This window comes from Salvelinus namaycush, chromosome 2, assembly GCF_016432855.1.
Source record: "Salvelinus namaycush isolate Seneca chromosome 2, SaNama_1.0, whole genome shotgun sequence".
Taxonomy (NCBI): Eukaryota; Metazoa; Chordata; class Actinopteri; order Salmoniformes; family Salmonidae; genus Salvelinus; species Salvelinus namaycush.
The window spans coordinates 41247362-41271294 of NC_052308.1; the positions used below are offsets into that span (position 1 = coordinate 41247362).

The following is a 23933-nucleotide window of genomic DNA, read 5'->3' on the forward strand; positions in this document are numbered from 1 at the left end:
ACAGGGCTCTGGAGACGCACAGGTGGCTTAGTGCGTGGTGCCGGAACTGGAGGCACTGGGCTGGAGACACGCACCATAGGGAGAGTGCGTGGAGGAGGAACAGGGCTCTGAAAACGCACTGGAAGCCTGGTGCGTGGTGTAGGCACTGGTGGTACTAGGCTGGGGCGGGAAGGTGGCGCCGGAAATACCGGACCGTGTAGGCGTACTGGCTCCCTTGAGCACTGAGCCTGCCCAACCTTACCTGGTTGTATGCTCCCCGTCGCTTGACCAGTGCGGGGAGGTGGAATAACCCGCACCGGGCTATGTAGGCGAACCGGGGACACCATGCGTAAGGCTGGTGCCATGTAAGCCGGCCCAAGAAGACGTACTGGTGGCCAGATATGTAGAGCCGGCTTCATGGCACTTGGCTCAATGCTCAATCTAGCCCTACCAGTGCGGGGAGGTGGAATAACCCGCACCGGGCTATGCACACGTACAGGAGACACCGTGCGCTCTACTGTGTAACACAGTGTCTGCCCGTACTCCCGCTCTCCACGGTTAGCCTGGGAAGTGGGCGCAGGTCTCCTACCTGCCCTAGACCCACTACCTCTTAGCCCCCCCCAAGACATTTTTGGGGTTTCTTCTCGGGCTTCCTTGCTAGCCGCGTACCTTCATATCTGCGGTTTTGAGCTTGATTCTCCGGCTTCCAGCCACGTCTCTTTGCTGCCTCCTCATACCACCGCTCCTGGGCTCTCGCTGCTTCCATCTCCTCACGAGCGCGGCGATATTCCCCAATATGAGCCCAGTGTCCTTTTCCCTCCAATATTTCATCCCATGTCCAGGATTCCTGTGTAGCAGGCCACTGCTCGAATTCACGCCGCTTGGTTCTGGTGTGGTGGGTGGTTCTGTAACGGCTTTCCTCTTCCTCTTCATCCGAAGAGGAGGAGCAGGGATTGAACCAAAATGCAGCGTTTTGATACGACATGATTTTTAATTAACAAAACAGAAAACACGACGAACACTTGAATAGTTACAAAAACAATAAACGACGTAGACAGACCTGAACGACGAACTCACATGAACCACGAAGAACGCATGAACAGGAAAACTGACTACATAAAACGAACGAACAAACAAACAAAACCGAAAACAGTCCCGTGTGGCGTAACATACACAGACACTGACACAGGAGACAACCACCCACAAACAAACAGTGTGAAAACACCTACCTTAATATGGCTCTCAATCAGAGGAAATGAAAACCACCTGCCTCTAATTGAGAGCCATATCAGGTCACCCTTAACAAACATAGAAACACACAACCTAGACTACCCACCCAAACTCACGCCCTGACCGTCAAACACATACAAAATAACAGAAAACCGGTCAGGAACGTGACAACTCATCTATAAACAAAAGCAATTTAGGTCAAAGGAGTCCATACTAACAAAGGAAATAGAAGGTCTAAAAGAACAGATAAATAGCAATAAAAACTGTGCCATAGTGGCTCAGAATAAGTTAGGGGAAAAACCACAATAAATGGAGGAACTTATTCAAGAAAGATCAAGTGCAATGTATATTTTTTAAATAAAGCAAACTGGATGGAATATGGGGAAAAACTTACCAAATTATTTTTGAATCTTCAACACAGAAATGCTACCAAAAATAGTTTTCTGAAACTTGTTGCAAATGATGGATTCACCCATGATTAATCAAATTATATTTGAAAGAGGAAGCAATGTACTTTAAGCATACGTTTTTGTTTCTGTCTCTGCCTGGCCGGTTCCCCTCTCTCCACTGGGATTCTCTGCCTCTAACCCTATTACAGGGGCTGAGTCACTGGCTTACTGGTGCTCTTTCATGCCGTCCCTAGGAGGGGTGCGTCACTTGAGTGGGTTGAGTCACTGACGTGATCTTCCTGTCTGGGTTGGCGCCCCCCCTTGGGTTGTGTCGTGGCGGAGATCTTTGTGGGCTATATTCGGCCTTGTCTCAGGATGGTAAATTGGTGGTTGAAGATATCCCTCTGGTGGTGTGGTGGCTGTGCTTTGGCAAAGTGGGTGGGGTTATATCCTTCCTGTTTGGCCCTGTCCGGGGGTATCATCAGATGGAGCCACAGTGTCTCCTTACCCCTCCTGTCTCAGCCTCCAGTATTTAAGCTGCAGTACTTTATGTGTCTGAGGGCTAGGGTCAGTTTGTTATATCTGGAGTACTTCTCCTGTCTTATCCAGTGTCCTGTGTGAATTTCAGTATGCTCTCTCTAATTCTTTCTTTCTCTCTCTCGGAGGACCTGAGCCCTAGGACCATGCCTCAGGACTACCTGGCATGATGTCCCCAGTCCACCTGGCCGTGCTGCTGCTCCAGTTTCAACTGTTCTGCCTGCGGCTATGGAACCCTGACCTGTTCACCGGACGTGCTACCTGTCCCAGACCTGCTGTTTTCAACTCTCTAGAGACCGCAGGAGCGGTAGAGACACTCATTAATGATCAGCTATGAAAAGCCAACTGACATTTACTCCTGAGGTGCTGACTTGCTGCACCCTCGACAACTACTGTGATTATTATTATTTGACCATGCTGGTCATTTATGAACATTTTAACATCTTGGCAATGTTCTGTTATAATCTCAACCCGGCACAGCCAGAAGAGGACTGGCCACCCCTCAAAGCCTGGTTCCTCTCTAGGTTTCTTCCTAGGTTTTGGCCTTTCTAGGGAGTTTTTCCTAGCCACCATGCTTCTACACCTGCATTGCTTGCTGTTTGGGGTTTTAGGTTGGGTTTCTGTACAGCACTTTGAGATATCAGCTGATGTAAGAAGGGCTATATAAATACAATTGATTTGATTTGATTTGATTTCAATCTCCTCCATCTCCTCTAACCAAAGCTAATTGTATGGATTTTTTTCTATTATTTCTGTAAAATGAAAAGCCGTACAGAAAGACTCATGTGAAGTCAAAATTACAGAGGAGGAACTTCTTGATGCATTTAAAGCCTTTAAGTCCGAGAACCCCAGGGCAGGATGGTATATAAGTTGAGGTATACCAAACTCTTTTTTTATATACTCAGAGGACCGTTATTAGCATGTTTTAACCACTCCAGCTGTTTGCAAATGGTAGATTATCAGACAGTCAACAAGAAGGTCTGATGCCATTATTAGTGAAACAGGATATAAGTGGGAAATATAAAGATCAAGTCCACTAAAAAAATTGGAGACCCCTTACACTCCAATGTTGTGATGCAAAAATTCTCATAGAATTAAAAAGGTATTGTCGGACATTATTCATTCTAATCAGACAGGTTTTTTACATGGATGATACAGTGGAGATAATATAAGGCAAGTACTGGAAACAATAGAACACTATGAAAAATCTGGGAAACCAGGCCTGCTACTCATAGCTGACTTTGAAAAGGCTTTTGATAAAGTACGACTGTAGTTTGTATATAAATGCCTGGAACATTTCAATTTTTGACAATCTCTTATAAAATGGGTTAAAATTGTGTATAGTAAATCTAGGTGTAAAATAGTAAATAATGGCTACTTCTCAGAAAGTTTTAAACTGTCAAGAGAAGTAAAACAAGGTTGTCATCTATCGGCATATCTATTTAATATGGGCATCGAAATGTTAGCTATTAAAATAACCGTTGTTACTATGATGTTGGTAATGGTGCCGGAGGGGAAGGCTGCCGTCTTATCGACTTTTAACCAACCATGCAATTTTGTTCGTTTTTCTGCGTTGTTCGTAACTTGTTTTGTACATAATGTTGCTGCTACCGTCTCTTATGACCAAAAAGAGCTTCTGGACATCAGAACTGTGTTTGCTCACCTCAAACTGGAAAAAGAGTTCTTCTTCAATGAGTCAGAAACGAGGGATATAATACAGACACCCGACCAGGCCCAGATCCCCGTTATTCACTGGAGAAGGAAACGCAGATTTAGCAGAAAGAGATCAGGGTGCCTTGTGAGGATCTGGCGATGAGTGGCTAATCTGCCCATGCCTTCCGTCCTGCTAGCTAACGTTCAATCGCTGGAAAATAAATGGGGCGAACTGAAAGCACATTTATCCTAACAACGAGACATTAAAAACTGTAATATCTTATGTTTCACCGAGTCGTGGCTGAACGACAACATTAACAACATACAGCTGGCGGGTTAAACACTCTATCGGCAGGACAAAACAGCAGCCTCTGGTAAGATACAGGGCGGGCGCCTAGGCATTAATGTCTACATACCACCACAGACCGATGCTGGCACTAAAACCGCACTCAATGGGCTGTACACCGCCGTAAGAAAACCAAAAAATGCTCATCCAGAGGCGGCGCCCATAGTGGCCAGGGACTTTAATGCAGGGAAACTTAAGTCAGCTTTACCTAATTGCTATCAGCATATTAAAAGTGGCCTATCAGAATGAACAAAATTCTAGACCGTGGACAAAGCTCTCTCTCGCCCTCCATTTGGCAAATCTGACGATAATTCTATCCTCCTGATTCCTGCTTACAATAAAGAACTAAAGCAGGAAGCACCAGTGACTCGATCTATAAAAAAGTGGTCAGATGAAGCAGATGCTAAACTACAGGACTGTTTTGCTAGCACAGACCTGGAATATGTCCCGGGATTCTTCCGATGGCATTGAGGAGTACACAACATCAGTCACTGGCTTTATCAATAAGTTCAATGAGGACTTCATCCCCACAGTGACTGTAGGTACATACACCAACCAGAAGCCATGGATTACAGAAAACATTCACACTGAGCTAAAGGGTAGAGCAGCCACTTTCAGGGAGTGGGACTCTAACCCGGAAGCTTATAAGAAATCCCGCTATGCCCTCCGACGAACCAGCGTCAATTCAGGACTAAGATCAAATCGTAGTACACCGGCTCCGACGCTCGTCGGATGTGGCAGGGCCTGCAAAGTATTACAGACTACAAAGGTAAGTACAGCCGAGAGCTGCCCAGTGACACGAGCCTACCAGATGAGCTAAATTACTTCCATGCTCGCTTCGAGGCAAGTAACACTGAAAAATGCTTGAGAGCAGCAGCTGTTCCGGATGACTGTGTGATCACGCTCTCCGCAGCCGATGTGAGTAGACCTTTAAACAGGTCAACATTCCCAAGGCCGTAGGGCCAGACAGATTACCAGGACGTGTACAACGAGCATGCGCTGACCAACTGGCAAGTGTCTTCACTGACATTTTCAACCTCTCCCTGTCTGAGTCTGTAATATCAACACGTTTCAAGCAAACCACCATAGTCCCTGTGCCCAAGAACACTAAGGTAACCTGCCTAAATTACTACCGACCCGTAGCACTCACGAATGTAGCCATGAAATGCTTTGAAAGGCTGGTCATGGCTCACATCAACACCATTATCCCAGAAACCCTAGACCCACTCTAATTTGTATACTGCACCAACAGATCTACAGATGATGCCGTCTGTATTGCACTCCACACTGCCCTTTCACACCTGGACAAAAGGAACACCTATGTGAGAATGCTAGTCATTGACTACAGCTCAGCGTTCAACACCATAGTGCCCTCAATGCTCATCATTAAGCTAAGGACCCTGGAACTAAACACCTCCCTCTGCAACTGGATCCTGGACTTCCTGACGGGCCGCCGCCATGTGGTAAGGGTAGGTAACAAAACATCCGCCATGCTGATCCTCAACACGCGGCCCCTTAGGGGTGCGTGCTCAGCCCAGTCCTTTACTCCCTGTTCACTCATGACTGCACGGCAAGGCACAACTCCAACACCATCATTAAGTTTGCTGATGACAGAACAGCGGTAGGCCTGATCAACGACAACGATGAGACAGCCTGTAGGGAGGAGGTCAGAGACCTGGTTGTTTGGTGCAAGGACAACAACCTCTCCCTCAACGTGATCAAGACAAAAGAGATGATTGTGGACCACAGGAAAAGGAGGACCGAGCACGCCCCAATTCTCATCGATGGGGCTGTAGTGGAGCAGGTTGAGAGCTTCAAGTTCCCTTGCATCCACATCACCAACAACTAACATGGTCCAAGCACACCAAGACAGTCATGTAGAAGGCACGACAAAGCCTATTCCCCCTCAGGATACTGAAAAGATTTGCTATGGGTCCTCAGATCCTCAAAAGGTTTTACAGCTGCACCATCGAGAGCATCCTGACGGATTGCATCACTGCCTGGTATGGCAACTGCTCGGCCTCTGACCACAAGGCATTACAGAGGGTAGTACGTACGGCCCAGTGCATCACCGGGGCCAAGCTTCCTGCCATCCAGGACCTCTATACCAGGCGGTGTCAGAGGAAGGCCCTAAAAATTGCCAAGGACTCCAGTCACCCATAGGCTCCTAAATAGCTTCTACCCCCAAGCCGTAAGACTACTGAACAGCTAATCAAATGGCTACACAGACTATTTGCATTCGGCTCATGTGACAAATACATTTTGATTTGAAATTAGATCCAACAATAATATCAAGGTATTAGAAATCCAGGGTTTAAAAGCAATGGTGTCATTGTACGCTGATGATTCATGTTTTCTTATAAATCCACAACTTGGATCCCTCCACAGACGCTGGATCATTGGATTACAACCATAAGTGTACTATTAACGTATTTGATCACAAAAAAGTATGACTTTTACAGTACCGTGTAGTTTGCCAATAAAATGGTCTGATGGTGATGTGGATATACTCAGTATACATTTCCCAAAATAAATGAATGATCTCACTCCAATAAATGTTAATAGGAAGTTAAAAATAGGTAAGATATTGCTAACATGGAAAGGTAAATACCTGTCTATTTGTGGAAAAATCACCCTGATTAACTTTTAGTCATATCCCATTTTACCTATTTGCTCATGGTCTTGCCTATACCTATACCTTGCCTATACCTATACCTAGCGAACAGTTTTTTAAATAGTTTGAGAAAAATATTTTCCATTTTATTTGGAATGGCAAGTGAGACAAAATTAAAAGGGCCTATTTATATAATGAATTTGTATTCAGAGGGCAGAAATTATTAAATATTAAAGCGTTAGAACTCTCAGTAAAGGCTTCAGTCATACAAATGTCATACTTAAATCCAAACAGGTTCTCTAGGAAATTAGTAAGAATGTCTCACCCTATGTTCATGAATGGTCTTTATCCTTTTTTAAGATTTCAACCTCTCACTTTCAGTTATTTTAAAAGGAAATCATCTCCCAAATATCGCTATTTAAATTTTAAATTGATAAAATTTTAATGCACCAGAAAAGACATAACAAATAATACAATAAATATTGTGGTTAAACTCAAATATAATAATTGATCAAAAACATTATATATATTTTTTTTTAAAGTATAATCTTCATAAATTACATCATAAATATGCCTGTTGGGGTTATGTCACACATGCATTTAACAAAAATATAGGTAAATGTCTGCTCTACCCAAAATGCCAAACAACTAATTGCAGCATTACCGCAAAAATGGAAGAGGAAAGTGGAAGGGGGGAAATGTAAGGAACTTGCCTGTCAGCCCTGCATTAAAGACCATATTTGGTTAAAGAAAATTGTGATAAGGTATACCAGTTTCATTTAAGGACCAAAAAATTGACAGCCGTGCCATATAAATTTCAAAATAGTTTGGAAGAGATTTTTGACGTACCGATTCCATGGCAAATGGTTTTATGAACTTATACGCAAAACTTCATTTTTTACAATTTCAATTATTATACAAAATTCTTGCAACCAATAGAATGTTATTTATTTGGGGGATACAACCTTCCCGGCTCTGCATATTTTACGGCGAAGAGACCGAATCATTAGATGATTTGTTTTGGTACTGTCCATTTGTAGCTTGTTTTTGGTAACTGCTCCAGAAATGGCTGAAGAATTGCAATATTTACCTGGAGCTAACCCTTCAGATAGCACTACTTAGTGATCTGAAAAGTCATAGTCAATCTATCAACACTATAATAATACTTTTAGCAAAAATGTTTATTTTCAATTTAAAATCTGTAGGAACAATGAGAATAGAAAGTTTCAGAACTTTTGTGAAACATCACATTACAGTTGAAAAATATATGGCAAAAATAAATCCAATATGGATGGTGTTGAGAGATAGATGGGAGGGGTTGAATGGAGCTGAAGGTTGGGATTAATAACAACAAATAACAACACGATAACTAACGTAAAACATACTCTGTCCATATAACATATATGGTTTACGAACTTTTGTGAAAGACCACAGTTTGAAAGATATGGCAAAAATAAATCAAACCGGATGGACGTCGGAAATAGATATGAGAGGTTGAGGGTAGAGGAAGGACAGGGGTAAAAACAAACAAAATAGAACTATTGTAAAATAGACTGTGTCCATAAAATGTATAGAGTATGTATAAGCTGGAATTAGAGGCCTTGTTCACTAGTTTACTCCAATTAGTATATGTATGTATTTGTATATTTGTATATGTATTTGTATGTATATATATACACAGGAGTGACTGTTGCTGATAATGGGCCTTTGTAGGCCTATGTAGATATTCCATAAAAAATCTGCCGTTTCCAGCTACAATAGACATTTCCTATGTCTACACTGTATTTCTGATCAATTTTATGTTATTTTAATGGACAAAAAAGTAGCTTTTCTTTCAAAAACAAGGACATTTCAAAGTGACCCCAAACTTTTGAACGGTAGGGTATATATTTGCAAAAAAATATATGGGGATTGGAAGTGATGCAGACAATTACATTGATGGAAGCTACAATCTATCTGCAATATTACAGCTAATCTACCCCCTGGGAATTTTTTTTTTTTACCAACATACCAACAGCTTCTCATTATACTATTATGGCCTGTCTGTCAGATACAACACTTAACCACACCTTCCTAAATATGTCTTACATGCTTTCCTCTCAGTCTAAACACTTCCTAACCCCCTGAGATCCCCCTAAAGACCTCCCCTGCATGTTCCCCACCCCAGGGGACACAATATATATGGTAGTATATGGTCTGTCTGTAAGGTACATCACTTGCCCACACTGAAGTGATTGATCCTCTCCCCAGGTGAGAAAACCTTTAATCAGACCTCCTGTCACGCCCTGACCATAGAGAGCCCTTGTTTCTCTATTGTGTAGTAGGTCAGAGCGTGACTAGGGGGTATTCTAGATTATAATTTCTATGTTGTGTTCCAGTTTATATTTTCTATGTTGGTGTTTTGTATGATTCCCAATTAGAGGCAGTTGGTAATCGTTGTCTCAAATTGGGGATCATATTTATTAAGCAGCTATTTTTCCCACCTGTGTTTGTAGGATATTATTTTGTGTTTGTGCATGTGCACCACGTAGTCATGTTCCGTTGTTCGTTTATTTGATTTATTGTTTTGGCTTATGTTTCACTTTGGAATAAATATGTGGATATCAATATCTGCTGCGCCTTGGTCCCGTTCTTACTACAACCGTGACACCTCCATTTGTCAGAGACCTTGTTAACCCATAAACCATAAACTTGGGCAAGCTAAACTGTTAAACTTTTAAACTGTTAACCAGCAAGTTAAAATGAGGGAAGGCATCCCGACTCCGTGCTGCCACACAGCTCTCTCGCTCTCTATTTACCTCCTGTAACACAGTTTCTAGGTATCTTCAAGCCATTTCCCTTCCAGGTTATTAACAACCAAGGGCTCTTTCATGGGATTAAATTTGTCTTCTAAATGCAATTAGACTATTGCGTAAAGGCCGAAAGGAGCAAGATATGTAATGAACTTGAATCTCCTTGACAGATGTGAGAGCATTAGTTTCAATCAGTTTGCCAGCCTGGCACATCTTGAAAGTGCAGGACTATCTTGACACTGACTGATTGTGATGTTGTTTATCTTTGGTATACCATTCTTTATCTGCACAAATCAAACTTCTTTTGTTGTGAAATATGTAATTGCAGCGTAGTAGGAAATACTCACCAAACTCTGGCGCTCAGTGAACACGTAGGTTATTGACCAGCCATTCTCCAACTGATTATCAATCTACGTGGCAAACAAAGATACAAACATTGACATTTAAAACAGAAGCGTAGAATTGGGTAATGATTCACCAGGAGGAAAGTAGGAGCAGGCATGCAGCCGTACAGAATTCACGTCTGCCACATATAGTTCTCAGTAGTTATGTGTGTGGGTCACATGAGGTCAAAAAAATAACCGTTGAACAATAAAATAAGTCTAACTTGGGAGGAAACCTTAACATCAATACATTCAGGCATGACTTATGACCGTTTGAGTGATTTTAATGAACTGTATCTCAAGTTGATATTTCGTTTGTAGAGTCTGTTGATGTTACTGCATGATTTAGTGTGGTATGAGGTGTCCTCACCAGGCAATTGAGGTTGAGGAGGTGACCCTTTGTCACAGAGTGCCGACATGGACCAGGGACGCCACCCCACGCCAAAGGGAAGCACATGAGGAGGAGGAAGCACAGATGCCTAGCCTACAATGGACATAACATTATTATTACATTACCATTATTACTGCTGCTACTACTTCTGGTAATACTACTTCTACTTTTACAAACTACTACAGTACTACTACTATTACTAGATAGCACTACAACAACAACTTATTTTTCCACTACTACAGTACTACTGCTCAGGGATCTACATCTCAAAGTGTTGTTGCTCACCGTTAATAGGAGAGCAAAATAATGGAATATTGATCAATAATGTTCAATAGTGAGTTCCAAAATTATAGGCACAATGGTGCCTTTCATCCACACTTGCTTACTTAATATCATATTACATGAATACAATTCTAAGTCACATGGGGTATGAAACATTTTTTAAATATGTTTTCAAATTTGATATTCAATAAAATCATGCTATTTTTCTTACATAGCATCTTATGGCCTGTCTATTTGAGAACATTTTTGAGTTTTTGATGACAAACTTTTGAAGGCCATGTTGAGAGCTGGGAAAGAGCTAGTCAATCTGCTACCAATTCCATACTGTTGCAGAACACTGGTTATAAACATCTGGAAAAGCTAACTGCTAACAATAGATACTAGATCAAAATGTCATAATGCTTACAGCCCAAAATTGCTCGTAGTACTGTTTTTTCACTTTATTACAGAACTGAGGCTCTACAGAGGGCCAGACAGAGAAACAAAGTACTTGATGTAGCAAATTTAACTTTTTAATATTACGGTTTACCTTGGTGTAAACAGAGGTGACCCGACACAAATAACATGTGCACAGGCAACCTTTGCTAGTCAATGGATTCTTATTTGCACCTTTGGTTAGTTGAGGGGTTCTTGGAGGATCCTTTTTGCTGGCACGTGCGGAGCATTTAAAATGTATTTTTTACTAGTGGATTTGCCTGACAGGCACAGACTCAGCAACCAAGTCAAGGAAAGGGGGGTACCTAGTCAGTTGTCCAACTGAATGTATTCAACTGAAATGTGTCTTCCCATTTAACCCAACCCCTCTGAATCAGAGAGGTGCGGGGGTACTGCCTTAATCAACATCCACAGTGCCCAGGGAGCAGTGGCCTTGCTCAGAACGACAGATTTTTACCTTGTCCGCTCGGGGATTCGATCCAGCAACTTTCCGGTTACTGGCCCAAGGCTCTAACCACTATGCTACCTGCCGCCCCACTGAAGTAAAGAAATGTAGCTAGTCTTAAGGATCAATCTCAACACCTCCCCTTAGCCCTCCCCATCAATTTTGCGTTATCCTGCAAGCCGTATGGATTGGGAATTGTGCCTCAATTCAACTTTGAGCGAGGCGTAGTGCCTTTTCAGCACCTCTAGCTGGCCGTCCAAATGAAGCAAATCGAGTTTGTAATGACAGGTTTTTCTATCACTGAATAAAAATGTTTTCCTAGTTTATTATCAGTAGATAAATTGTATTTATATTAAACCATATATATTCTAGTGGCGGCATTCTGTCAGAAGATTGGAGAAGTAGCTTTCATAATGTTCTTTTTGGCCACCCGTGAGAGTAGTTATTTTTCCTGTGTTCTGTTTTAAAGTCATTAAAGGTTAAGATTGAACACGACCAGTTCTGCAGCCTTGTTAAAAGCTGACATACAAGTGTAGGATCTTAATTTGATCACACTTTTGTAACTGGGAAAAATGTAATTCTCCGCTGAAAATACAGACTAGCTTTGTGATTTATATAAATTCACTGAAAACCTGTACTAACATGGCTATATAAATAGTATTGCACTTTTCATATAGCCTACTTATGTCCAGCTAATAGCCTAACCACCAATTCAGCAACATTATGGACTAAACGTTGAAATCCTGTTGCTGCAGGATTATTTTGCTATGGCAATACTCGTCAAATTAAGATCCTATATCTGTAAGTGTATGTTACAAGTCATTATTTTGTTACAATATAATATTGATAATATTTAAATATTGATTAATATTATTGATTATATAAAAATGTGAATGTATAATACATTCATATTAACAATAACAATGATAATCATGTAAATACCAGTAACAATATATTATTTAAAATGTTCAAAATGGAACTCTAACCCGAACTTGAAATAACATTTTCAGAAAATAATATTGAAATGCAAAGATTCCTGGGGGCTCCTTTTCTTGGTGGAGTGTACTTCAAGGTAAGAGCAGTAATAGTCCTCCCAGCAGGGATTCGGCACTGTTTCAGGGAAAACGTGGGCACTTTCACATACTTTATGGAGATGGTTCTCCACATAATCATGTCCAGATGGAATATATGTGCTTATTTCCTTTCCTTTCTTTCAAGGCAAACAACTGCATAATCTATCTAATTGATTAAGTATGTTTTGCAATGAAATAAGGTGGAATTTGATTCCTAATAGTTTACCATAAGTGTTTGTTACTTATGGTTCCGGTGGCATGCATTGAAATGTGTGGGTTTCTCGTAGCTTTCCTTTGCAAAATAACTATGAATTAGACTTATTTTAAAATAATTGTCAACATGTAACATCTTAATATGGTGTGGGATGTTCACTGTATTGCAAGGATCAATAGCAGGTCTATTTCGCTCCAGCATCAGGCATATCCTGTCTGTTCACAATTCACCTCTGGGAACATGGCAGCACTCAACACCCGACAACAGAAAGACTTGGCCACTACTATCTAAAGGATTGTTTGTGAGGAATTTACCTCTGCCCTCGACTTGCAATTAAGACCGGTAAATTATTCTCTTGCACTGCTCACTTCTAAAGTGGATACCTACTAAACTAAAGTGGAATGTGAGAGAGGGGCGACAGTCACACTTTATTTGGATAGTCCAAATGCTTCATCTGTAAATGCTCTAGAGATGGTCATACCATCAACAAACTATCTATTGATAAGCAACAGCTTGCTAAGGTTAGGTTTATAGTAACGGTTAGGATAAGGGTTAAGGTTAGGGTTAGAGCTACGGTTAGTAGATAGTTAGTTGAAATGTTACTCAGTCTGTATAGTTTGTGCCTTCAGAAAGTACTCATACCCCTTGACTTATTCCACATTTTGAAAAATGGTTCAAATAGATCGAATGCAACATTGATTGAAAACATGTTTTTCTCTCACCCATACCGCATAATGACAAAGTGAAAACATGTCTTTTGAAATTTTAGTAAATGTATTAAAATAGAGAAATATGTCATTTGCATAAATATTCACACCCCTGAGTCAATACGCGTTTGAATCACCTTTGGCAGCGATGACAGCTGTGAGTCTTTCTGGGTAAGTCTCTAAGAGCTTTGCACATCTGGATTGTACAATATTTACACACATTTTATTGATTTTTTATTCTTCAAGCTCTGTCAAGTTGGTTGATGATCATTGCTAGACAGCCATTTTAATGTCTTGCAATAGAATTTTAAGCCTATTTAAGTGAAAACTGTAACTAGGCCACTCAGGAACATTCAATGTCGTCTTGGTAAGTAACTCCAGTGTATATTTGGCCTTGTGTTTTAGGCTATTGTTCTGCTGAAAGGTGAATTTATCTCCCAGTGTCTGTTGGAAAGCAGACTGAACAAGGTTTTCTTCTAGGATTTAGCCTGTGCTTAGCTCTCTTCCATTTAAAAAAAATCTTAAACAACTCCCTAGTCCTAGCTGATGACAAGCATACTCACAACATGATGTAACCACCACCATGCTTGAAAATATGAAGAGTGGTACTCAGTGATGTGTTGTGTTGGATTTGCCCCAAACATAACGCATTGTATTCAAGACATGTAGTTAATTTCCTTGCAACTTTATTTGCAGTTTTACTTTAGTGCCTTATTGCGAACAGGATGCATATTTTGGAATATTTTTATTCCGTATAGGCTTCATTTCTCTCACTTTGGAATTTAGGTTAGTATTGTGGAGTAACTATAATGTTGCTGATCCATCCTCAGTTATCTCCTATCACAGCCATTAATCTTCTGTAACCATTTTAAAATCACCATTGGCCTCATGGTGAAATCCCTGAGCGGTTTCCTTCCTCTCCAGTAACTGAGTTAGGAAGGACACGTGTATCTTTGTAGTGAATGGGTGTATTGACCCAAAGATATACTCAATGTCAGTTTTTTTTACCCATCTACCAATAGGTGCCCTTCTTTGCAAACCATTGGAAAAACTCCCTGGTGTTTGAATCTGTGCTTGAAATTCACTGCTCGACTGAAGGACCTTACAGATAATTGTATATCTGGGGTATAGAAATGGGGTAGTCATTTAAAAATCATGTTAAACATTAATTGCACACAGAGAGAGACCATGCAACTTATTATGTGACTTGTTACGCACATTTTCACTCCTGAACTTATTTAGGCTTGCCATAATAAAAAGTTAGAATTCTTACTGACTCAAGACATTTCAGCTTTTCATGTTTATTTAATTTGTAAAAATGTCTAAAATCATAATTCTACTTTGACATTATGGGGTATTGTGTGTAGATCAGTGACACAAATCTCAATTTAATTTAATATATATACACAGTGAACTCCAAATGTTTTGGGACAGTGAGGTTAAAGTGCAGGCTGTCAGCTTTAATTTGAGGGTATTTTCATCCATATTGGGTGAACTGTTTGGAAATTACACCCCTTTTATACACAGTCCCCCCATTTTAAGGGACCAAAAGTATTGGGACAAATTCACTGTATGTTAGGTACTAAAAAGTATTTTGTCCCATATTCATAGCACACAAATTACTACATCAAGTTTGTGACTACAACCCCTCCCCCACAACATTTTTTAAAAAATTATTAAACATTTGGACATTGTGTTAACAAACCTCCAGACAAGCTTCAATGCCATACAACTCTCCTTCTGTTGCCTCCAACTGCTCTTAAACGCAAGTAAAACTAAATGCATGCTCTTCAACCGATCGCTGCCCGCACTTGTCCGCCCGTCCAGCATCACTACTCTGGACGGTTCTGATTTAGAATATGTGGACAACTATAAATACCTAGGTGTCTTGTTAGACTGTAAACTCTCCTTCCAGACTCACATTAAACATCTCCAATCCAAAATGAACTCTAGAATAAGCTTTCTATTTCAAAACAAAGCATCCTTCACTCATGCTGCCAAACATACCCTGTAAAACTGACTATCCTAACAATCCTCGACTTTGGCGATGTGATTTACAAAATAGCCTCTAACACTCTATTCAACAAATTGGATGCCGTCTATCACAGTGCCATCCGTTTTGTCACCAAAGCCCCATATACTACCTACCATTGCGACCTGTACGCTCTCGTTGGCTGGCCCTCGCTTCATACTTGTCGTCAAACCCACTGGCTCCAGGTCATCTACAAGTCTCTGCTAGGTAAATCCCGCCATAGCGGGGCATAGAAGTTCACTGGTCGCCATAGCGACACCCACCCGTAGCACGCGCTCCAACAGGTATATCTCACTAGTCACCCCTAAAGCCAATTCCTCCTTTGGCTGCCTTTCCTTCCAGTTCTCTGCTGCCAATGATTGGAACGAACTGCAAAAATCACTGAAGCTGGATACTCATATCTCCCTCACTAGCTTTAAGCACCAGCTGTCAGAGCAGCTCACAGATCACTGCACCAGTAAATAGCCATCTGTAAATAGCCCATCCAACTACCTCATCCCCATACTATATTTATTTATTTATTTATCTTGCTCCTTTGCACCCCAGTATCTCTACTTGCACATTCATCTTCTGCACATCAATCACTCCAGTGTTTAATTGGTATATTGTAATTACTTCGCCACCATGGCCTATTTATTGCCTTACCTGCCTTATCTTACCTCATTTGCACACACTGTATATAGACTCTGTCTACTGTATTATTGACTGCATGTTTGTTTATTCCATGTGTAACTCTGTTGTTGTATGTGTCGAACTGCTTTGCTTTATTCTTGGCCAGGTCGCAGTTGTAAATGAGAACTTGTTCTCAACTAGCCTACCTGGTTAAATAAAGGTGAAATATAAAATAAATAAATAAAAATTACCTTCCCTATATCTGTCTGGTTCCCCACTCTGTTCCCTGCTTCTGCATTGATTGTCGTATACCCGTGTGCTGACGCTGTTCCTGTCTTGTTTTAGGTCTGTTCCTGATCAAATGTTTGACTTCCCGTACCTGCTTCTCATCCCTGGCGTTGGTCCTTACAATTGTACCCAGATACTAACAGATTAATTGGAAAATGTTGCATCACAAAATGTGACTGTCTGAACATGATACCCTTCCATTGGGGTTACCACTGTTGCATGTTGCATAATTCACTCTGTCTGGGCATTTTGAGCCAGGTTCCATACCACAGTGCCAGGGAATTCCATCAAACGGTGCAGGGAGCGAGAGAAGGAGAGGGAGAGACAAAAAAAGTATAATAATCCCATTACCATTATAAAATGTAAGTCTAAAGCATTTAGCTAGGCTTTTAGACACGCAAACCCGCTGTCGTCACTTCCTGTTGAATGTGGAACGAGGGAGAGATCAGTTTGATGTTTTGGACATTTTTGAAAGTATTTTGAATACGTTTTTTTACTAGCTAGTTACCTTTTGAGTTTTGATCTCGTGACGCGGTTCGCATCAGTTGCTGGGACAGCTACTATCTTTCCCTTGATCCTGCCGACCAAGGCCGGGTCTAAGGAGCTGCTAACTAGCTGCCTATCAAGCTAACGGGCTTGAACGCAGTCCGCGACGTAGTTAGCCATTGTGTCTGGGACCGTTAATTGTTCTGGGCTTGTGGCGGTCTAGACACCTGCTGTTTGTTGTTATTTTTTATCTTCCCTGTGACCTGATCTGTCTGGAACTGTGACGAGTAATTAACAGCGTAACCTACGTTGCTACAATGACAAAAACCAAAGCCGGCAGGTGTACTGTTGAGAACAGTGTTGTCTCTTTATCACCGGTGAAGGACCTTTTAAACAAATAAAATAGTTCTACAAACAGTTGTTACAACAACAAGAAAATAGCTTCAAGTGTGGTGGTGGAGTCAACTAATAAAATAATGGATGACCTGACCAGAGAGGTCCAGGAACTGAAGAACAGTTCTACCCAGGGTCAGCTCGATGAGTTTAAACGGGAGATCGGCAAGAGGACAGCAATCTGTAAGTCATTGAGAGAGGACACCAGTTCTGTATGTGAATCCATCATAACAATGACTGAGAACTCACATTATCTCGAGGGACCAGAGAGCTTAGGGACATTGCTTACATTGGCTATGACAGGCTCATTGTCCATCCTCCCTCCAAAAAGCCTGGATTGGGTAAGAGAGCCAGCCCAATGGGTTCGTAGCTTCAACTCCACAGCACACACACCAACTGATTAATGAACTGCTGAATGTATATTTTTTTATCTTGCTTTGTTTGCTCTTTTTTATATTACTTATATCTCTGATAAGCTACCCAGGAAAGGGCTAAAAATATCCCATATTAACATATGTAGCCTTAGAAATAAAGTTCATGAAATCAAGAACTTGCTAACATCAGATAACATTCATATATTAGCCATTTCTGAGACTCAGTTAGATAATTAATTTGATGATATGGCTTTTCAACCTCAGCGATATCGTGCAGCAATCTATCTAATAGAACTCAGAGGGTTTTCTTTTAATGGAAGTTTCTCTGTCAAACATGAAAAGTGTGGTATACCGCAGGTCAGCTCTCTAGGCCCTCTCCTCTTTTCTATTTTTACCAATGACCTGCCACTGGCATTAAACAAAGCATGTGTGTCCATGTATGCTGATGATTCAACCATATACGCATCAGCAACCACAGCTAATGAAGTCACTGAAACCCTTAACAAAGAGATGCAGTCTGTTTTGGAATGGGTGGCCAGTAATAAACTGGTCCTGAACATCTCGAGAACTAAGAGCATGGCATTTGGTACAAATCATTCCCTAAGTTCTAGACCTTAGCTGAATCTGGGAATGAATGGTGTGGAAGTTGAGGAGACTAAATTACTTGGTGTTATATTAGATTGTAAACTGTCATTGTCAAAACATATAGATTATATGGTTGTAAAGATGGGGAGAGGTCTGTCCGTAGTAAAGAGACTCTCTGATTTTTTGGCACCACACTCCATAAAGTTAATGTTTTAAATGTATGTAAATTGTAAAGTCTCTTGTCTGTAATGTCTTTTTCATTATATGTCGGACCCCAGTAAGACTAGCTGCCTCCATTGGCATTGGCTAATGGGGATCCTAAAAAATAAAAAAATAAAAAATACAAATAAAGGAGGAGATTACTCAGTCAATCATAATGCTCATCAGTCATCTTCTCTGTGAAAATGTTAACGAGAAATGCTTTTTTAAGCATTCAGGCAGAATTCCCATATTCAGTCACAGTAACAGACACCAGATTGTGGAAAATGTTTCAACTTTTCATGCAAATCTCTGATTCATCCCATAGATGTAGTCATGCCATTGGAATACTCTTATTCCTGTCTGGTTTCAGCCATCTAAAATGTGACAACTTTAGTCTCAGCAGGTCCTATATCGGCGATATTACAACTACAGGCTTTTCTGTGTCCCAGGTTTTGATTTAGTTTGATATACAATACCAGTCAAAAGTTTTTACACACCTAATACATTCAAGGGTTTTTCTTTATTGTCTACATTGTAGAATAATAGTGAAGACATCTGTGATGGACAAGTCCGTCACTGGCCGCGGGCAGCATTTGGTAAACTAACTCACACACGCATCACCCCCTCCCTGCTCCGTTATCAGCTCAGTTAGCAATGTGCGTCGACACACAAGTTAACTTTGCTATCTTAGTACCTACATTACACACTTTATTCTTACCTCCTGTGAGTAACAGTTTGTTATGGCATAAAGAATATACAGACAAGCGTTCATGTTTAATTTAAGCAACGTTTACTGTACTTATCAATGTTACGGATGAGCGTGCTGTTTGTTTGGTTCTGTTCCGCTCTCTCCGTCTCTGTAGCTTCCGGGTATGCTGGGATAAGGACCACGGCAATCGGGATGGCTTTGTAGTGCCTGTCCCGAATGGCTCATTCATGTGATTTGGCATATTGGAAGACACCATGTCAGTAGAGATTAGATTTTGCAAATGTGTTATATTGTATCATGAGAAACGAATTGCAAAGGTGCAATGTATATAATTCATGATGTTTAGCTGAGTTGAAAATTTAGGCTTTTATGGTAATTGCTTTATTAATTAGTGTTTGGTATGTTCTGATGGGAGGGTCTTCCCCTACAAAAGGAGCCTCTCTTTCAGTTCAAGGGGGGACCATTTTGGATTGAGCTGTTGATGGGGCAGCATTGATTATAGCTGTCCCATAATGTATTATTTTGGTGGCAGTACTGTTGTTTCTCTTCCGGATTCAGTACTTTTGCGGCTACGCTATCTTTTTATTTGATAGAGGTTACTGTAGGTTTTTCAGTGCAGTCTTCTGGACTACTCTACGTGACAACCTCAAAACTATGAATTAACACATATGAAATCATGTAGTAACCAAAAAAGTGGTAAACCAATCAAAGTATATTTTATATTTGAGATTCTTCAAAGTAGCCACCCTTTGCCTTGATGACAGGTTTTCACAATCTTGGCATTCTCTCAACCAGCTTCATGAGGTAGTCACTTGGAATGCATTTCAATTAACAGGTGTGCCTTGTTAAAAGTTAATTTGTGGAATTTATTTCCTTCTTAATGCATTTGATATAATCAAGGTAGGGGTGGTATAAAGAAGATAGCCCTATTTGGTATAATAACAAGTCCATGTTATGGCAAGAACAGTTCAAATAAGCAAAGAGAAATGACAGTCCATCATTACTTTAATAAGACATGAAGGTCAGTCAATCCGGAAAATTTCAAGAACTTTGAAAGTGCAGTCACAAAACCCATCAAGCGCTATGATGAAACTGGCTCTCATGAGGACCGCTACAGGAAAGGAAGACCCAGAGTTACCTCCGCTGCAGAGGATAAGTTCATTAGAGTTACCAGCCTCAGAAATTGAAGCCCAAATAAATGCATCAGAGTTCAAGTAACAGACACATATCAACATCAACTGTTCAGAGGAGACTGCATGATACAGGCCTTCATGGTCGAATTGCTGCAAAGAAATCACTACTAAAGGACACCAGTAAGAAGAAGAGACTTGCTTGGGATAAAGAAACAGGAGCAATGGACATTTGACAGGTGTAAATCTGTCCTTTGGTCAGATGAGTCCAAATTTGAGATTTTTGGTTCCAACCACAGTGTCTTTGTGAGATGCAGAATAGGTGAACGAATGATCTCCGCATGTGTGGTTCCCACCGTGAAGCATGGAGGAGGAGGTGTGATGGTGTGGTGCTTTGCTGGGACACTGTGATTTATTTAGAATTCAAGGCACACTTTACCAGCAAGGCTACCACAGCATTCTGCAGCATTACACAATCCCATTTGGTTTGTGCTTATTGGGACTATAATTTTTTTCAACAGGACAATGACCCAACACACCTCCAGGCTGTGTAAGGGCTATTTGACCAAGAAGGAGAGTGATGGAGTGCTGCATCAGATGACCTGGCCTCCACAATCACCTGACCTCAACCCAATTCAGATGGTTTGGGATGAGTTGGAACGCAGAGTGAAGGAAAAGCAGCCAACAAGTGCTCAGCATATGTTTGAACTCCTTCAAGACTGTTAGAAAAGCGTTCCAGGTGAAGCTGGTTGAGAGAATGCCAAGGGTGCGCAAAGCTGTCATCAAGGCAAAGGTTGGCTTGTTGGTTATACATGATTCCATGTGTTATTTCATAGTTTTGATGTCTTCACTATTATTCTACAAGTGGACCCTAACATAACCATACATTTTACTGTTTTGCATTGACAAGGCACTTGGCCCAGAACATGACTTTTGAACTTCTTCAATGTATTTCAACATGAACATTTTTGAAAGTTAATGTTCAAAGTGCATAAGCACTAAATCTATCATATTCCACGAAATACAGTTTTCCCGAATTTGTCCCACAGTAGTGCATCATTACCATCACGCTGTGCTTTTTCAAAATTGTGCATATCAAGTCACACAAGAACTGGGAAGTGACAGTGAAGAACAAGGATATGACATATAATATATTATATTATATATCCACCTCCAAGTAAAGTAACTTGGAATGTGTCAAACGGTTGTAAGTCATCTAGATCGTCCTCTATTTGGAAGGATACATCTCATTCTATTGTGGTTGGAGTTTATCAAATGGAAGCTGATCATATTAACAAAGTAAACCTGGTAGTTAAATCCCAAAAATGTGCAAATTGTCATTAAAACACTGTCATTACCACCACAAATAGGGTCGGTAATGACAATTTCCAGGTTATTGCCATCAGAAAAGAATGACTTTTTGTATAACTTTTGTATCAAATGGGTAAACCCCTGCTCAACATTGCTCATTGCATAATCTTTTACTATTTTTATAACAATCGATCATATTGTAAATACCCATTTCCACAAAGTTATTTTTAACAACATTATCCTGTCGTTATTGCCACACAGTCTTTACCACCACAATCTACAAATATTTCTGAATAAAAAATATATGTACACATTAAATATCACACTCCTCTCTTCATCAAGTGTAAAGCACTTGTTCTCAACAGATCAACTTAAAAATGAGTAAGTACATAACCATTTCGACAGGTAATTGCATTGTTCATGGTACTGTAGCTGCCGTGCAGGTATACAAACACAGGCAGCAAACAGCCATATTTATTTCTAAATGTAGTCGTGACAAATCCTATTGACAGATAAACCAAATAATCCCAAACCACATGTTGTTTGTGATTTTATGATGGTTTTGTGATGTGATGGTAATAACATTTGCAGAAGTAAATTCCATCTATTGTTGAATAAAATGGTCACAGCCAATACCAGGTTATGGCTCCTGATAAAAGTATTTTTTGAGAAACATTTTATTTTAAATATGACATGCCAAAAGTGCCCGTAGTTTTGAAAATCACCCATATACAATGACATCTTGAGTTCTGGATAGTGGAGCAGTGTTTAGGGACACTACAACTTGTTATCTACTACAACTTGTTATCTACTATGTCCTTAAACCGGGCACCCCAACTGTGATTTTACTCCCCCCCCCCCGCCCCCCCCTCAGTACGGCCCCACGTGTTCATCTATAAAACAACTAAACGTATGACTTTCTAGCATTAAAATAGTTACACAAACTAGCAGCTCAAAGAACCAACAAGAAGAGCTGAGTTAGTGAGTCAAGAATTTACATTTTAAAAGACACTTATGTCCTCTTAGATGTTTTGAGTGTGGTACTGTGTGTTCTAGCTGCGCCACAGAAGTTGTTTCATAAACCTGTGACGTGTCCCGGGCTCATTACATGAAGAAAAAATGCTATTTATTGTCACTTCCCTAAAATCTACTGGCTAGACATCTGGGTATCACGTTACAGACTAAATACTTCACAGTAACAGTAACCACTCTGTGCATTGCCTGGGCTACTGCAGTAAATTACTCAGATTAATACAATTAAATAACTGTCTTGTCAAATTCACACATGCGTCAATGGCTTAATAAAATACAATTGTTATAGTAGGTACTTACTATTAGCAGCCCATCAGTTATTACCGTTAACAAAACATTTTGGAATGTTACCAGTACCTCAAAATGCCCAGGTTCCAGAGTAGGGGACCTACCTTGGCTTTGTGGGCTGGTTTGTGTGTGTTCATCTGGCTGACCTAGGCAAGTAGAACAGAGTAGAGTCCACTTTTAGAGTCATTGGAGCAGAGTTCCTGTCTTTGGTGAAGATGAGATTATTTCCCACTTGATGTGCATAATGATGAAGAGCAAAGAGAAGGAAAGGAGTGACAATCCGAAAGAGGGAATGATCAACGTCCGGATGTTGACTTACAAGAAGTCTAGGGTCCAATGGTCAACTTTGCTTAGCCATCTCTGTCTTCAATGACTGACTGAGCGAGTGTGGGTGGTGGTGTGTGTGAGTGACCGCCTATCCTCACTGGTACCTCATTGAGAGGCAGTCTTAAAACCCCTCCTCTTTCTCTCTTTCTTTCTCCCTCCCCCACCCTCTCTCTCTAACTTGTTCCTCTGACTTGCTCTTTCATTTTCTGACTCACTCTTTTCCCCTTTCATTATCATCCTCACTCTCCATCTCTCACTCTAACTGCTTTAAATGTCCATCAATCTCTTTCTCAATCTCTCTAAAGTCCTCATACTTTCCTCGCGACATGGAGCGATACCCTTGTTGAACACTCATGAAACCCAATGCAGTCCTATAAGATGTTTATGTTAGTCTAACTCCTTGACACAGTAGGACCTCTTGTTATTTGTCTTGTAACTTGCCCATAATCTGTCCAAGACACTGTATGTGAAGCCACTTCGAGCAGCTCTGGAAACACAAAGGGTCTTTTCTCATTCAACTTTTGCAGAGACAACCAGAAAAACATTTCTCATGAAGTCTCACGTGATCAGGGTGAATCCTCATGGCAACAGTTAAACATGGTGAACATGGTGGTGGTGTGCAGGGGTGGAAATGGAAACAAATCACTCTAGGAACCCTAGAATGTAAAATCCTTGAATTCAGTGCATTTGTACAT

General features: G+C 40.7%; 1 protein-coding gene across 1 annotated transcript in view; it reads right to left on the reverse strand.

The window, feature by feature from the left end:
* Nucleotides 1–23274, reverse strand: part of LOC120026095 — a 50275-nt gene extending 27001 nt beyond the window's left edge. The window contains exons 1-3 of the mRNA XM_038970901.1: nt 23016–23274; nt 10294–10407; nt 9888–9950 (exon numbers count right to left, since the gene is read on the reverse strand). Coding sequence (XP_038826829.1) covers nt 9888–9950; nt 10294–10407; nt 23016–23048 — 210 coding nt within the window. The 5' untranslated portion in view covers nt 23049–23274. The remainder of the gene's footprint in view (nt 1–9887; nt 9951–10293; nt 10408–23015) is intronic.
* Between the last annotated feature and the right edge of the window lie 659 nt (nt 23275–23933).